Source organism: Henckelia pumila, chromosome 3, assembly GCF_033568475.1.
Source record: "Henckelia pumila isolate YLH828 chromosome 3, ASM3356847v2, whole genome shotgun sequence".
In the NCBI taxonomy this organism is placed as follows: domain Eukaryota; kingdom Viridiplantae; phylum Streptophyta; class Magnoliopsida; order Lamiales; family Gesneriaceae; genus Henckelia; species Henckelia pumila.
Window position 1 is genome coordinate 24,219,390 of NC_133122.1, and position 17,796 is coordinate 24,237,185.

At 35.6% G+C, this 17,796-nt stretch overlaps 1 protein-coding gene across 1 annotated transcript; it reads right to left on the minus strand.

Moving 5' to 3' along the window:
- Positions 1–575: 575 nt before the first annotated feature.
- On the minus strand, positions 576–16,394 carry LOC140888281 (protein FAR-RED IMPAIRED RESPONSE 1-like). The gene is made up of 4 exons (XM_073295966.1): positions 16,190–16,394; positions 2,072–2,230; positions 1,179–1,939; positions 576–1,058 (listed from the first exon to the last, which is right to left on the minus strand). Exons 1-4 carry the CDS (start codon positions 16,392–16,394, stop codon positions 576–578), a joined length of 1,608 nt encoding a protein of 535 aa, XP_073152067.1.
- Positions 16,395–17,796: the final 1,402 nt, after the last annotated feature.

The following is a 17,796-nucleotide window of genomic DNA, read 5'->3' on the forward strand; positions in this document are numbered from 1 at the left end:
ATAAGTCTATAACATAATCAATCGAACTGTGATATAATTACAATGTAAGTTTAGATATAAGTGTTACCTTTTCTTTTCTTCCCTTTTGAAACCCAATGGCTTGTTATACCAGAGTTACTAGTTATTTTTGATCTAACAAGAGCAGGATCACGTACGACCATTTGATCCATGCCACGATCATCTTCACCAACAGTGTCACCATCTACCTTCATGTTCTCAAGCATCTCATTCATCTCTGCTGAACGACTTTGAAGTCTTCTACTGATCAAGTTTTTTGAATCAACATGAACCGTACTTTTTGTGATAAGATCATAACAAAGTCTCATCATTTGATTTCTATACACCACACCGGACTCGTGCCCACATTCCACACCAAAATTGTCACCACATTGTATCCTATTTCTAATTGTTTTCGTCCATCGCATTTTTATGTATTCTGTTGGAATCGAATGAACATTCATAAATTTTAAAACAATCAAAATGTGTTTGCACAACACTCCAACTGTCTCAAAATAATGACAAGTGCATTTGATTTCATTAGTTTCCACATCAAATGTGACATTTCGGATCCTATTTTATTGTCCAACTGATCTTATGTCAAACTTCATTGGATTGCCCGTGAATGTAGGTGGATGATCAAACTCAATGTTTAAGGCATTCACTAACTCCTTTTCAAAGATTTTGTAGATGTCAATTGTATAAACAGATGCGGCATGTTGTAGCAAGGGCTGATTTTTCACTACAAGTGTAGGCATTTTGTGTCGGCACTTATAGTCTTTTTCATTTTCTTTTATCCGCCACCGTTTCTGAATTTCTTCAAATCTCTTCACAAATTCAAATAGAGTAAAATTTCTCTTTCCACCATCTTTCAAAATAGAGTTTGTGCATTCACTTCTAGAGGTAGCCTTAAGCCCAACGCAAAATTTATCATTACTAAATGCGGTTGACCATTTATGTCGCAATTTGTGCATTCCCCTCAACCACGAATGGTTTTCAAGACCAAATTCACTGATCATTTTTTTCCGCACTTCATCAAATTCTTTCTCAGAATAACAAAACTGCATACACTTCATAAACATGCCCTTAAAGTCATGATTGACATTCAAGTGACCCAAATGTGAAGGGGCATTTTTTGAAATGTGTCATTGGAAAAGACGATGTTGTGAACAAGGAAACACCGATTCAATAGCATTCATCATTGCTTGACATTGATCTGTAAAAATTATTTCTGGTTGTTTACCCCCCATAGACTCAAGAAATGTTTTAAACAACCACTGAAATGAAGTCTCTGTTTCATCAGACATGAAAGCTAAAACAAATATCACATTATCCATGTGATGATTTATGCCAACAAATGGAGCACATATTAAATTATATCTATTAGTCCGATAAGTTGTATCAAAAGAAAAGACATCACCGAAATACTCAAAATCAATCCTAGCTCGACTATCCGTGTAAAAAAAATTTGACAAACGACCATTTTCATCCATCTGAATATCCCAATAAAACAAGTCTTCTTCATTTGATTTGGTTTTAAAATACCGTATCAACTCAAAAGCATCTCCATTTTCAACCCTCGAGTGTCCCTTAGTTACATAATTCAGATAATTGTACGCATCTTTTCGAATGAAACCTAAATTCTCCACTCCATGTGATTCTTTCTCCATATATGACAACACACTAGAAGGTTTTATCCCAGCCTCTGACATTACTCTTAAAGTTTCACCTTGAGCGTATGAAACTTTACGAGCCGATCTCAACAAATATCTTTGACTTTCATTAACCATTTCATGATTATGTTCAATTTCAAAAATTACTACTTTCCAGTCATCATTTTTTTCCCTTCGAATCCTAAGTCTCTCTTTACATTTGGTTCTTGTTTCTAGATTTTGATACAATGGCCTATTATTATTTGCACTCCGCTTTCCATCCTTTATTCCTTGAGATGAACATTCAAATTCTTTCATATAAAGATCTTTCGAACCACTAAAATAAGCTTCCTATCCCCTTCGAGCACTAAAACCTCTAGTGTGTGTATACTCACAATATAATAAATATGCATCGTCAATACTTTTTATGGTTTGACCAATAGCTAACCTTTGCTCAAAATCTTCAACGGTAGGAACACATTTTTTCTCAGCATCTGACATCTCAAAATTTTCGGCTTTGCTGTCTTCATTGGTGAAATTGGTGTTAACAGTAACACCTTCTCCATCATTTAATATCAAATCTAACAAAAAAATAGAGATAAACGTTATAAATATTTAAAATCATTAATTAACAATATTATAAAGCTAATTATATCCTTTAAATATCATAACTCAAACAAATAAAATAGCATTGAAAAAAAATAGAGATAAACGTTATAAATATTTAAAATCATTGACTAAAAATATTATAAAAGCTAATCATATCCTTTAAATAACATAACTAAAACAAAAAAAAATAACATTGACATGTATTGATTATAATGACAAATCACTTAAGCTAACAATTAATCCCACTTTCGTGTATGGTGAAAATAGAAGTTATTAATGTTAAATACCGTTCATTCACAATAGAATTAAGTAAATAAATATATATAATAGAAAGATAAAGTGATGTTCTATATTTTTTTAATATAAAATATAAAATATAAAAAAGTTAAAAAGCACATGTCATAATCTTCACTTTTATTTGATATATATACGATCAAGCAAAATATTTATAAAAAATATGACAGTAACCTATCAATGTTGAATTTTATGAGCATCTATGCTATTCTTTAAAAAAAATTCATTATAATAATGTGTTCTTAACATAAATGAATGGTGAAAAATAATATTAAATCAAAAATAAAACTTGGGTATACTGCTCAACGAAACATTAAATGGCGACTCTGAAAAAAAATTAAATGGACTGAAAAAACTACTACAAAATACATACCTTCCGTTAAAAATTAATGGTGCTGAATGGGACTGGGATTCACTTTGTGTTGTTGAATGGCGGGAAAAAGACGCTCGCATCACTTAATTTACGCGGTGAAAAATCGGACTTTTTTAAAACTATTTTTAACTTTTTTTTTATATCATTGTTCAACCATGGTTAAATGTATAAATGCAATCACACGGTTAAGATAACAAAGAAAGAGAAATTCAAAAAGCACAAGAGAGACATAAATGAGGAAAGAGAAAACAAAAGAAAATAAAAAATAAACTCAAAATAAAGGTTGAGTAGATGTTATTGAAGATGATTAATAGATAATATATTAATCAACAGAGTTTACTTCACTTGAGTGTTGATCATTTAGAGAACTAAGATAAAGACTTTTTCACTGAAATTTTAATAAAAAAATAGCAAGAACTTATGAGCTGAAATGATACAAAGAAATATTTTGTTGATATGTGTTGAATTCTAACTTTTGGTGATAACAAAATAATACTTCGTTGTTATAGTTCGGCCGTCGTTTACTTGTATAAACAGGTAATCTACTGACGTCAAGATATCAGCTAACCTAGAGATATCAACTGGAATAAGCAATATCAGCTGATCTAAGCATGTCAACCGTTATATGTCAACCGAGCAAAGTATATCAACCGACTAATTCTCAACTGATCTGGGTTATCAAAATCAAGGATACCTATTGAACTCATAAATTGATAAGATATCTGCCGTATTCAAGAAGTCACAAATTTTTAGTTTTAGAAAAGTTGACAAGACAACTTAAATGCAAAGGAGGAAGCATTTAAGGAGCCGTCTGATAAAGTCTGAAAAGCCATAAATAGCATTTAATGTGAAGATACATTGAATAGACAATTTAAGACACTCCAAGTACATATATTCAGAAGATATAATCACATTTCACGAATCAAGGAATGATATCTGACACTCAAAACGTTTCCTACCATTGACAAAAAGGAAATAGACGTTGGACAAGCTGATATAAATATCAGAGCTTATCAAGAAGAAGAGAGAGAGAGTTACGTTCACAAAGATTTGCATACTTGAGCACTTGAATCTACTTTGAATGCTCGACCGCTCATTCAACCTTTCGCTCAAAAGCATATCCGATCTACAAGAAGATCTATTCAAGGGTTACTCAAATCCAGCTGTTGTTTGAAGAACATCATCTGCTACAAGGATTTGAGATTCTAAGCCTTCAAGCAGCTTAGACATTTATCTTCATCAACTGAAAAAAGTTTGATAAGAACTTGGAATCTTATCAGTGTGAATCTAGAAGTTTCATCTTTGGCATTTGATAAGTCCTTACTTGGATCGGGTGTATTGCAAGACGTTGTAATAACCAAAGTCTTCTAGTGTATCCTTCCCGTGAGGAAGAAGGGGTGACGTAGAAGATTGAGCTCCGAACATCCATAAACATATCTGTGTTTATTTACGCTACTGCATTACACTATTTTCATCATTATCATCTAGCTTAGTAAGAATTGTTTCCGCACTACTCTAAGTAGCTCTAATATATCTAAAAATTTAAAAGAAAATTGGTTGAGTGAACTAACATTTGCTCAATCACATTGAATTTAAGTTAAAGTTTTTAAGAGTGTGTATTCACCCCCTCCCCCCTCTACACACACATTCGATCCCCAACAAGTGGTATCAGAGCGGGATTTTCCCTTAGCTGTTGATATTCATCATGACTTCGCTAAATAAAATCCCTATGTTCTCTAAAGAAGATTATGATGACTCGAAAATACGTATGCAGACACATCTTTCTGCTCGAGATGATGATATGTGGTACGTCATTACTGATGGACCCATGAAGATTCTCAAAGTCAATACTGCTATAGCCATAACAGAAGGCGAACCACAGATGATTGAGAAACCCAGAGCAGAATGGAGTAATGAGGAAAAGAAGAAATCAAATCTTGATAACGTAGCTAAAGACATACTATACAAAACACTGGACAAAAACATGTTTAGCAAGATCAAGACATGCTCAACCGCCAAAGAAATTTGGGAGTAGCTTACTCAACTGTGCGAAGAAAATGATCAAACCAAAGAAAACAAACTCACCGTAGCCATTCAGATGTTTGACAATGCCAAGATGAAACCAGGAGAAACTATGGCTTAGTTTGATGAAAGATTTAGTAATATTGTTTGTGAACTTATTGCTCTCGGAAAAATATACAGTAATCGTGAAATTTCTTTGAAGGTTATGCGAGCACTGCCTAAAAAATGGGATGTCAAGACCATAGCCATGAGAGAATGAAAGGATCTAAACAAACTAGAGCTTCATGACTTATTTGCAGATCTCAAGGAATACAAGTTTGAAATCGGAATCAGAACAGAGGAAGATCCATCTGTCTCGAACCCCACCAAGGCACTGACATCAACTATATCACCTCAACCGACCGAGGAAACATCAGCAAAGAAGACAGCTGAGAAGATGAGTGGCGAAACAATGTCCCTCTTCATAAAAAGGTTTGGTAAATTTATGCGTAATAATAAAACAAAGTTTAACAAACCTTATTATAAACAAGACCATACAGAGGATGGTCCAGCGTGCTTTAACTGTGGCAACCAAGGCCACTTCATTGCAGACTGTACTAGGCCTAAGAGTGATGAGAGAAATCAGCACTATGAGAAAAAAAAAAGGCAAAGAATGAAGAAGAATATTGTGAGACCTCGATTCTAATCGGCTAATATCAAATAATCCATAATTAAACATCATTAATCAAAGCCTAAAAGAAAAGGAAGAATTTTTTTTTTTTCGGTTGAATAGTGCTGCGCTCGATCCGGCAAAAATCCAGGATCGAGCGCACCATATTCCTGAACTCTCTGTCGAGAAAAATATAAGTGCCGCGCTCGATCCGGCAAAAATCCAGGATCGAGCGCACCAATTGTTCAAAGTCACTGGCTCCAAATAATCAGGGGCCGCGCTCGATCCCATGAAATCGTAGGATCGAGCGTACCTTGGGATCAGAATTTTTTCAGAAAACTGAACATGTTTCAAATCTTAATTCAACAATTCGACTCAATCTAATATCAATCTAACATGCTCAATTCCGAATCCAACAACGTGTAATTAACATACAAACTTAAATATTCATCATTCATAATCAATTCTAATATTCAACAACGTTCGAATTCTAAACATGCTTTCAAAACATAAACTAGATTGGCATGCATTTCCAATTCTAACTCGAAGTCCCACTTCTATTCTTCATTCTCGTTCTATCCCTGTCGTCTCTGACTCGATCCTGCCCCACCTGTTTACAAGTACACATACAAACAAAGACAACAGCCGGATAATCTGGTGAGAATAATATTCCCAGTAAAAGATACTAACATGAAATATCATAAAAACATCTCAAACGAAATGCATCATCTTCCAGATATTCAAATAACAACCATGCAATTCCACAAGCATGTATAAAACTCAATTCATATGCATAAATGCAATGCATGTCTTTAAAATCTGGGATTATCAAGTCGGATAATCAAAAGAGTTGCTGCTTTTGCTTTTGGGATCCCGAGGATGAGATCACGTAAACAACTCACCGACTCTCCCGATCTAGGTGGTGCTACGTATCTCCATCCTCTAGACTTTGGTGCGACTATAAGGAGTATGCTAGCACTAGGTGAAACGGCTACACCCAGGCCACTCACAGTATAGCCCCAAAACGTCTATCATAAAAGGGCCGTCATGCCCGCTGCTCAAATCAAGGATTTTTAGCTCAATATGAATGCAATGCAAAACATAACTCAAATAACTCAAATAATCAAATAACATGCCAGTATGTGATTTTTCCGGAACACTCGAATCAAGTCGGATTCGAGTCACACGTTCCATTCCAGTCTAAGTCACCTTATACCTCTTTGAAACGTCGATGCTCCAAACCTGGAAACAACAACAACAAGAATTCCAAATCAAAATTCCATTCCAAACAAAGTTCAACGATGGAGATAATTCAAGTCAACTTCCGAGGATGAGATCAACTCGATACCAAACCTCGATCAACTCTTCAACGATTCGAAAGCTGACAATTCAGAACTCCGCTATCTTCAATCAATCTGTACGGATACAAACACAATCCAATAACAATCCATCCAAACCAAATAATCCCAAAACTCAACAAAACTTCCAAAATTCTTAAAATTCAAACCGGCGGCATAACGGCTATAATCTGATAAACCGGAAACACAGACAGCATAATATCAATTCAAACAACTCATATCAATCATCCTTTACTCAATTCAATTCAATTCCAACAATCTAAAAATCCACATTTTCGAATAATCTTCCAAAAATCAAAACAAATCCGAACGTCGCTCTAATTCAAAACCGACAGATAATAAACGACCAGAACTCCGCCAAGAACAACATACTCAAATCTCAATCGATTCTAACAACATTCAAAAACTAGAATGTATCTGATCGTAGAAAAACTTACGATAGAACGAAGCTCTCTCAGCCGTGATCGCTAATCTGCCTTCAGAAATAAATTCCAACGGACGGATCGACGAAAACGGAGAATTCCAAAGCTTGAAACTCACGTTTGGAGTTCTTCAATGGAGGGGAGGCGTGTGGGAGGGAGGATGAGTGAAGGAGAAGAGTCCAAGAGATTATAAATATCTAACAAATCCAATATTTGCATTTTAGTCCCTCAAAAATCCGAAATTTGCAAAAAGGACCCTGATCAAATACAAGTGCACTCTTAAACTCTGAAATCTCCGATTATCTCAAATAAGCGTAATGAAGATAAATTCGGGGCGTTACAATTCTCCCCCTCTAAGAAAAGATTTCGTCCTCGAAATCAAACGCGGTTCCAACACGAACTCTGTCTCTCAAATAACTCCTTCAAGTTCGTCAATCCAAAGTCGACTCATTCTCGTCAGAATAATCTTCCTCTGCTCAGTCACAATTCGACTCATCTCTGGTTCCAAAATAGGTGACACAAAAAATCACCTCCAATCAACGGGGATCTTCCTTTCTTCTCGTACAACTCTTGAAAAGTGCATCCAATAATTCATGAAATAGTTGTCGTTGTACAAAGTCTCCACGAAAATCAAAATCCTGCCACTAGTGCTAAGTCGAGCACTACAACACATGGCATCTCCTCTAAGGTTCGACTCGTCTGATCTGACTGTCCGTCGTTCTGAGGATATCAATTGAACTCAGATGTACTAGAATAACAAAAACTCTTCGGAGACTAATCCAGAAGAATAACAAAGATCTCTGTCTGAAATGACTAAATCAGGCAGTCAAAACAATCTGACAAAATTCTGACAGAATATCCATCATCTGATCATGTCATAGAATCACTCTGTAGGGAAAACACGGCAAATCCATCAATCGATCAATCAAAACAGATAGTAGATAAAACAAGAACAGATCTTTCGGCTCAGAGCATCAGCTGGCATTCAATTTCTTAAGATAGAATCAGGCTCCAAATCAGAAGTTCCTCATTACCTCTAATCATCTTCTCTTCTTCATACTCAGTTCAACCGGCAAAACAAGTACTACAATCTTCCAAGATCAGGGAAGATTACGGAAATCTCCTCATAAGAAAAGAAACGATGTCAGATCTTCCAATCAATAAGATCGATGCGAGCTCAAAGTCTAGATTCAAACATTAAGTCTCCCGCGTCTTCAGCTGTCTCGGCACATCAAGCTAATAAGTGATTCTTCTGAACAAGAATATACCCCAACCTCAATAAGAAGAAGTGTAAAGTACTTGCAAGGTCATCAATACAGAAGAAACAAGGGATAAAGAAGCGCTGATAAATCTCTTCTTCAACAATAAGAACTGGTCTCATAAGATGAAGTCCAGACAGAAGAACAAAATCTGCAGAGTAATCAGGTTTGCAAACGATAAGAATTCCTCAAAAATCTGCGATAGAACTCATAAATCTTCAATTTCAGGTAATAACGTCGATCTCGATCAATACAATTCGGTTCTAGTCTTGAGTTGATCCACTGAAATTCCAACTTCAGATATAAAAGATTGAGGAGAGGCAACTCGATCCCATCAGAAATCAGAAGTCGATAGAATAGCATAACTGCTCGGCATGCAATCAGTAAACAACTCAAAAAGAGTTTGAAAGATCAGTACGACCATTCGAACGGATAAGGATTCATTGATAAGAACAATCTCGAATTCATCTAAATATCTCTGAAGGATTTGACTCCTAAAATTCCCAAATGCTGCAGGAGCGTCTGTCTAATCAAATGGCATGACAAAGTCAACGCGTCGTACCTCTACATGAGTGCGGTCTAAGGAACGCTTCTTCTCAATTCTCAACTGCGATGTCCCGATCTCAAGTCGTTGCTGAAACTAACCTCATGACTCGGAGGAAATCCAGAAATCTCATCTGAAATACGTCAGCAAACTCTCTAACCACTGGTTTATCAACCAATTCGGGCTAGATTAGAAAATCAACTACAACAAAGAGAATTCCTCCGCAAATCTCTGAAATAAAATAGTCAAAAGTGTCTGGGCTGATGACAGACCTGACAGCTTCTTCGAATTCTACCAACTTTGCAATACCTATTGTTGATCAACTACTAACCGGATTCGACGGTCATCTGAGTAGTCAAGAGAGTCAACCACTGATCGATTCTTCTATTCAACTCCTGCCTCCATCATCATTCTCAATAGTAGTACGATCTAGATCAGTCGAAGTAGTTTATGTTGGTTGTCGCCTGCTCAAACTCTTCAATGACACAATTCTGATAATTCTAGATGGTCGGGACACAAATATCTCCATCTCAAAAATTCGGTGCCCAAAATCTCTGTTTGATAAGCTCATTCTACTCCAAAGGTGCTGAATTTTGGATCTCAAACTGATTCTCATTCGCAATTCAAACAACCTCTGTTCTGCTTACTCAAGCAATTGGAATTCGGATCCGAAATGAAATACAGTTCATATCTCAAATAAGTCATGCTTTATAATTTAAATCACATAATCATGTAACTCAAATAATTCTCAACAATAAAGCATGCTCGCATGGTATTTAAACAAATTAATTTAAATAACTCAATCACATGCGAGAATTCAATTCATGCGGACTCGATCTACCCCGCTCACTTCTAAATTCAGTCCAAGAATCTTATCGCTCTGATACCACTTAATGTGAGACCTCGATTCTAATCGGCTAATATCAAATAATCCATAATTAAACATCATTAATCAAAGCCTAAAAGAAAAGGAAGAATTTTTTTTTTCGGATGAATAGTGCTACGCTCGATCCGGCAAAAATCCAGGATCGAGCGCACCATATTCCTGAACTCTCTGTCGAGAAAAATATAAGTGCCGCGCTCGATCCGGCAAAAAGCCAGGATTGAGCGCACCAATTGTTCAAAGTCACTGCCTCCAAATAATCAGGGGCCGCGCTCGATCCCATGAAATCGTAGGATCGAGCGCACCCTGGGATCAGAATTTTTCCAGAAAACTGAACATGTTTCAAATCTCAATTCAACAATTCGACTCAATCTAATATCAATCTAACATGCTCAATTCCGAATCCAACAACGTGTAATTAACATACAAACTTAAATATTCATCATTCATAATCAATTCTAATATTCAACAACGTTCAAATTCTAAACATGCTTTCAAAACATAAACTAGATTGGCATGCATTTCCAATTCTAACTCGAAGTCCCACTTCTATTCTTCATTCTTGTTCTATCCCTGTTGTCTCTGACTCGATCCTGCCCCACCTGTTTCCAAGTACACATACATACAAAGACAACAGCCGAATAATCTGGTGAGAATAATATTCCCAGTAAAAGAGACTAACATGAAATATCATAAAAACATCTCAAACGAAATGCATCATCTTCCAGATATTCAAATAACAACCATGCAATTCCACAAGCATGTCTAAAACTCAATTCATATGCATAAATGCAATGCATGTCTTTAAAATCTGGGATTATCAAGTCGGATAATCAAAAGAGTTGCTGCTTTTGCTTTTGGGATCCCGAGGATGAGATCACGTAAACAACTCACCGACTCTCCCGATCTAGGTGGTGCTACGTATCTCCATCCTCTAGACTTTGGTGCGACTATAAGGAGTATGCTAGCACTAGGTGAAACGGCTACACCCAGGCCACTCACAATATAGCCCCCAAAATGTCTATCATAAAAGGGCCGTCATGCCCGCTGCTCAAATCAAGGATTCTTAGCTCAATATGAATGCAATGCAAAACATAACTCAAATAACTCAAATAATCAAATAACATGCCAGTATGTGATTTTTCCGGAACACTCGAATCAAGTCGGATTCGAGTCACACGTTCCATTCCAGTCTAAGTCATCTTATAACTCTTTCAAACGTCGATGCTCCAAACCTGGAAACAACAACAATAAGAATTCCAAATCAAAATTCCATTCCAAAAAAAGTTCAACGATGAAGATAATTCAAGTCAACTTCCGAGGATGAGATCAACTCGATACCAAACCTCGATCAACTCTTCAACGATTCGAAAGCTGACAATTCAGAACTCCGCTATCTTCAATCAATCTGTACGGATACAAACACAATCCAATAACAATCCATCCAAACCAAACTATCCCAAAACTCAACAAAACTTCCAAAATTCTTAAAATTCAAACCGGCGGCATAACGGCTATAATCTGATAAATCGGAAACACAGACAGAATAATATCAATTCAAACAACTCATATCAATCATCCTTTACTCAATTCAATTCAATTCCAACAATCTAAAAATCCACATTTTCGAATAATCTTCCAAAAATCAAAACAAATCCGAACGTCGCTCTAATTCAAAACCGACAGATAATAAACGACCAGAACTCCGCCAAGAACAACATACTCAAATCTCAATCGATTCTAACAACATTCAAAAACTAGAATGTATCTGATCGTAGAAAAACTTACGATAGAACGAAGCTCTCTCAGCCGTGATCGCTAATCTGCCTTCAGAAATAAATTCCAACGGACGGATCGACAAAAACGGAGAATTCCAAAGCTTGAAACTCACGTTTGGAGTTCGTCAATGGAGGGGAGGCATGTGGGAGGGAGGATGAGTGAAGGAGAAGAGTCAAAGAGATTATAAATATCTAACAAATCCAATATTTGCATTTTAGTCCCTCAAAAATCCGAAATTTGCAAAAAGGACCCTGATCAAATACAAGTCGACTCTTAAACTCTGAAATCTCCGATTATCTCAAATAAGCATAATTAAGATAAATTCGGGGCGTTACAAATATTCCAAAAGAAGAAGAACAAAGAGTGGTAGTTGCAGACGAAGAAAAAATCAAATGGGCAGAATCGGAATCCGAATCATCCGATATAGATAGCTCATCGGAGGAAAGTGAGGATGAGCAAGTACAATGTCTTAAGGCTAAATCTCAGAATGGAGAAGACGATACTGAGGTATTTGACTTTAACTCATCTGAATTTACACAAGAAGAACTTATTCAAGAACTTAATGATATGGTCACTGAGTATCAGAAGCTTTCTACATCATTTGAGGAAGTGAAAACATAAAAAGCATGTCTTATTGATCAGTTAAGGGAATCTAGTTGTTCACAGCAAAAAAAACTTGACGGTCTAAGGACTAAGCTAAATGTGTTGGCAATAAAGAATGATGATATGAAACGAGTATTCCAAGCCACTTTATATGAAAATCAAAAGTTGCTTAAAACAATCAACTCTTGGAATAATGCTTCTACCTCGTTGTATAAGATACATGAGAACCAGAAACAAGCAGGTGATAAAACCGGTCTTGGATATGGCTCAAATGAATGTAATCTTACGAAGAAAAATACTCAATCGTATTCTAGTGGGAACAATCCTAATGTAATAAGATTTGTTTGATCTAGTACGATATATGAACATGATGAATTTGAGATCAATGATATATGGACAGTCAAGTCATTATGAGAACAAAGGTAAGCACAAAAGGCTGGGATATGTGGAGCCTCAGAATCCAAGAAAACGAGAGACATGGAACAAATCTAGATTTAATGAACAAGGAAAGAGAAACCAATCTAAGTTCAGGCAGTCGAGGTTTGAACCAAGTCAATCAAAGTACAGGAATCATCAGGTGACACAAAACCGGTACTTCAATCGGATGTCTGTTCAAAAACGATATAGATTGGATAAAAAAGATCAAAAGTTCAAACAGCACACTGTAAAATCCAGACCACACACAAGTACACATCATGCACCTCGACTGACTCACTTTATAGATGCACATGCGGGTAAAATAGTTAGAGTAATTCAGGTATGGGTCCCAAAATGACTAATCCAGTTTGGACCCAAATAGATAAGGGTACCATGGTTATATATTCTTCTTGCAGGTAATATCAGTAAAATCAGTCGAGAAGAATAGTCCAATACAAAAGACAACTTGGTATCTTGACAGTGGATGCTCCAGACACATGACTGGAAATAAAGAACTGCTATCCAAAATCACACAATACAAAGGGCCTAAAATAATTTTTGGTGATAATTCAAAGGGTAAGACCGTGGGTAAGGGTAAGATTACTCATGGTAACATTATTATTAGTGACGTATTTCTTGTTGATAATCTATGCTATAATCTGATCAGCATTAGTAAATTATGTGATAATGGTCACACTGTTGAGTTTCACAAACACACATGCACGATCAAATCTAGTAACGGTAAAATCATGTTAACCGGACTAAGAGAACAAAACACTTATAGGCTAAATTGGCAAAGTGAACAACCATCAGTTCCTACCTATTTTATTGCTCAAAGGATAAGCACTGGTTATGGCATAAACGGCTCAATCATTTGAATTTTAAGTCTATTAAACATCTGAGCAAACATGATTTGGTTCTTGGCCTGCCCAAAGGAGATTTTAAAAAGAATAGAGTTTGTTCGGCTTGTCAGCAGGGCAAACAAGTGAGAGCTACTTTTAAAACCAAAGGGTGTATATCTTCTTCTAAATGCTTAGACCTGTTGCACCTGGATCTTTTTGGACCTATACCGATCAGGAGCTTAGGGGGAATGAGATATACCTTAGTGATTTTGGACGATTACTCTCGTTTCACTTGGGTAATTTTCTTATTGTCCAAAGATCAAACAACTACTCACTTGATAAATTTTTTTAAAATGTTTACAAAATGAGAAAGGTACTGGGATAGATCGGATCAGGAGTGATAGAGGCACTGAATTTTTTAAAAAAACCCTCGAATCTTATCTAGATGACCAGGGAATCAAGAATGAGTTGTCTGCTGCTCGGACCCCACAGCAAAATGGTGTTGCTGAAAGAAGAAATCTTACTCTAAAAGAAACAGCTAGAACTATGATTGCTGATTCTAACGTATCTCAAAGACTCTGGGCAGAGGCAATTAACATAGCATGTTACACTCAAAACAGATCTATGATTAACAAGAAACACAACAAAACACCATATGACATTTGGAATGGTTATTAAGTTATTCTATAGCACTGCTAATAAGTAGCGTAGACCTTTAGAATTTCAAAATGGTTATTAAGTTATTCTTGAAGGTTTCATCGTTCTGTAATACTATTGATTTGGGAATATAAGAAAATTCACTCGTTTTGTCGATCCTTATGCGATTGTTGAGGAGATTGGTAATTTGTTTTATCGTTTGGGCATACCGTAGAGAATTGTTGTGGGAGTATGTGTTAGATCCATCTCGTATCTAGAGGTCTCACGAGGTAGAATTGTATAGTCCCTTAGCTATCCTATTTAGAAAATTTTAGTGTTAGTTGCTAATTATTTTGGGAACTTGTAAATTTCTTAAGAGCTCGAGTTGTATATTATATGAGTTAAGTTTAATTGGCAAATAGACATTAAGCATAGTTTCGTTGTTAGAAAGTTTTAAGTTATGGTCGAGGTCGACATAAATTATTTATTGGTTAAATGGACTCTATTTCTTGGAATTCCGACGTAGGATATAATGTTAGCAAAATGTAGGTTGTGCAATAACATAAAGCCCTACGAATTTGTAGGTTGTACAACTTATCAGTGCAGTATGACGATGTTTTTAATTTGATAAATTTAGATCGAAGGTAAATTAAGGATAAGACCACTTGGGAAGATGTAAGAATTGTAAATTTTATATTTCAATAAGGGTTAGTTAGATCTTTGATGACATAGATATCAATAATCATCAGAGTGCGCAGCGAAAGCTGATTTGGGCCAACTCTTGTGGGAGCGAGGTAAGAGGATTTAGTGTTGTTATGGTCTAAGGTATTCGAAACTAGTTAGTAAGTCTCGAATTTTGAGGACGAAATTCCATTTAAGGGGGGAAGGAATTGTAGCGCCTAAAATTCAATCTACTAAATTAAATGCATTAAATTTAATAAATATTATAATTATTATTCTTAGGTTTAATTGATTTAAATTCTTTATATGAATTGTGGGTTAATACAATATTTTATTATTTATTCAAATGATTTTTATTGTACTAACTATTTAATCAATGTTTTTAATTGTTTAAGTTTATTTGTCAAAATGATTTTTATTGAGCAACTTAATTGTTATAATATTTTAAAGGTTTAAGCTTGCATATTTAAATGATTTTGATTTTTTAGTTTATTCTTTTAAATGATTTTAACTGTTTATCTTATTTGTTTAAATATTTTTGAGTGTCCAATTTATTTATTTTAAATAGCATAAGTTTAGCAGTTACTTTAAATTATGTTAAATGTCTACCTTATTTATTTAAATCATTTTTAACTGTCCAAATCATTTTAAATGTTTTATTTCCGCTTGGGTATTTATTTAAATTAATTTTAAACGTTTGTCTAGTTCGTTTAAAATTATTTTTAATTGCTCTGTTTATTGTTTAAAAATTTTATTTATCGTCGTGACATCAAAATATTTAAAGTGTTGATTTTTAATTCTAAGTTAGTGTTTAAAATTCTTTAAAGAATTAGTTGCCTCAAAATCCATTTTTCCCGCGCACTAGAGCTTATTTTTAAACTTTTGAAAAAATTAGCATTTTTAATTTTCGGACTAGTAAAATCCAATTTAATATTTTTAAATTAAAATTTTCAAGCTTTTGTTTTATCTAGTGCAATTTAAATTATAGTCCTAGTTGCTAAGTTGGAGTAGCAATTTTTAAAAGTGTGTAGCACTTTTCCCATTACACTCGCACACTCACATTTATATACTTACATCTATACTTACACACACATACACACTCAAACTTAATACATAACCCTAGCCCCTAAAATTCACACTCAAATCTCACTCATTTCACACACACACACCCATAATTTTCTCTCCATCTCTCACGCCTTGCACCTCCATTGGCTCCTCCAAATTCTTCAAGCTTTCCCGCCGCCAGCAACTCTTCTTTTCCGACAAAGCTCCTCCATGGCAAGCTGGTTGAGCTAGTTCTTTTTCTTTTGAGCTTGGTTCAAGCTTGTTGCAGCTCATTGGATTGATTTTTTTCAGCTTGTTTGAGTCTCTCATTTCGATTTTTCATAGCTTAGGCAAGAATATGGATTCTTTCTCACCTTGTAGATTATTTATGTCGTGTGATTGAATGGTGTTATGCATTTCATCTTTTATTTTTGAAATTTCAGTGTCGTGCCCTGCTTATTTTTGAAGTTTTTGGTCATTGTGATTTTGTGTTGAGAAATGATCTTATTATGGTTATGGTTTTGGATTGAAATTAGTTATGAAATTTAAATGGTGATTGCAATGGTGCCAAGTTTCTTTTTTCAAATAGTTTCAGAATTTCTAGCATGCTTGGTTCGATCGGTGGTGTGCTTTTGTGTTTCTTGGATGGTGAGTTAGGAACTACCATGGGTGAGAGTGTAGCTCACATGGTAGTGCTTAGGATGGGGAGATGTTAGCTTGTAGGATTGGGGTTAAGGTTCTTTGAATGTGGGGAATGGTTGGGCTCGGTTTTGTTTGGGTGTAGGGCTGCCATTTTTGAGCTGAGTTTAAGCAGGTTATAGGCGGGTTTTAGGTGTTGGAGATGAACCTAAGTGTTGGTCTTGACCCTAGCTTAGTGGCTTGGAACTTGGGAGTCACGTAGCTAAGTTTTTGGTTGAGGGTAAAAAGTAAGGCTTGAGCATAATTTTTGGAAGTGTTTGAGCTGTCCGGAATCTTGTTGCTAAGGTTGGGTTAAAATCATAATTTGGTTATGGGCTCGGGGCTGGAATTAGCCTTAGATGTCGGGATTATGTCGGTGAAAGTGGTAGTTAATTTGGTTAAGTTTTGGTCGAGTTCTAGGCATTTGGTTAAAGGGGTGCAGAACTTTTGGTATTGTAAGCTTGCTGTCCGGAAGTCTTAGTTTATAGCTTGGTTAAGCAAAGAGGGGTGCATCGAGGATGACTTCTATACTTAGTTTTAAGTGTGTGGGAGTTGTTGTTTCAAGCGGAATCCTTCTTGAATAAGAATTGAGTGAGATATAAGTTTTACGGGCGAATCGAGTTCTAGGCATTTGGTTAAAGGGGTGCAGAACTTTTGGTATTGTAAGCTTGAGTCTTAGTTTATAGCTTGGTTAAGCAAAGAGGGGTGCATCGAGGATGACTTCTATACTTAGTTTTAAATGTGTGGGAGTTGTTGTTTCAAGCGGAATCCTTCTTGAATAAGAATTGAGTGAGATATAAGTTTTACGGGCGAACCGCTCGGAATGTCTTAAGCGCAAACTTATGATTTAGATTCATACCCTTGGTGAGTTATCTAAATCACCATCCCGGTCATCTATATTTGAGTCTCTTGCATGATTATTGAGTAAATATTTATGAGTACATTACATCTACACATGCATGCGAATCAAGAATGAAAGAAAATATTTTTATGAACGATGTGAGATGGTTGTGACTATATGAAAGTATGTGTTTGGACGAGCTGGGAGACATCT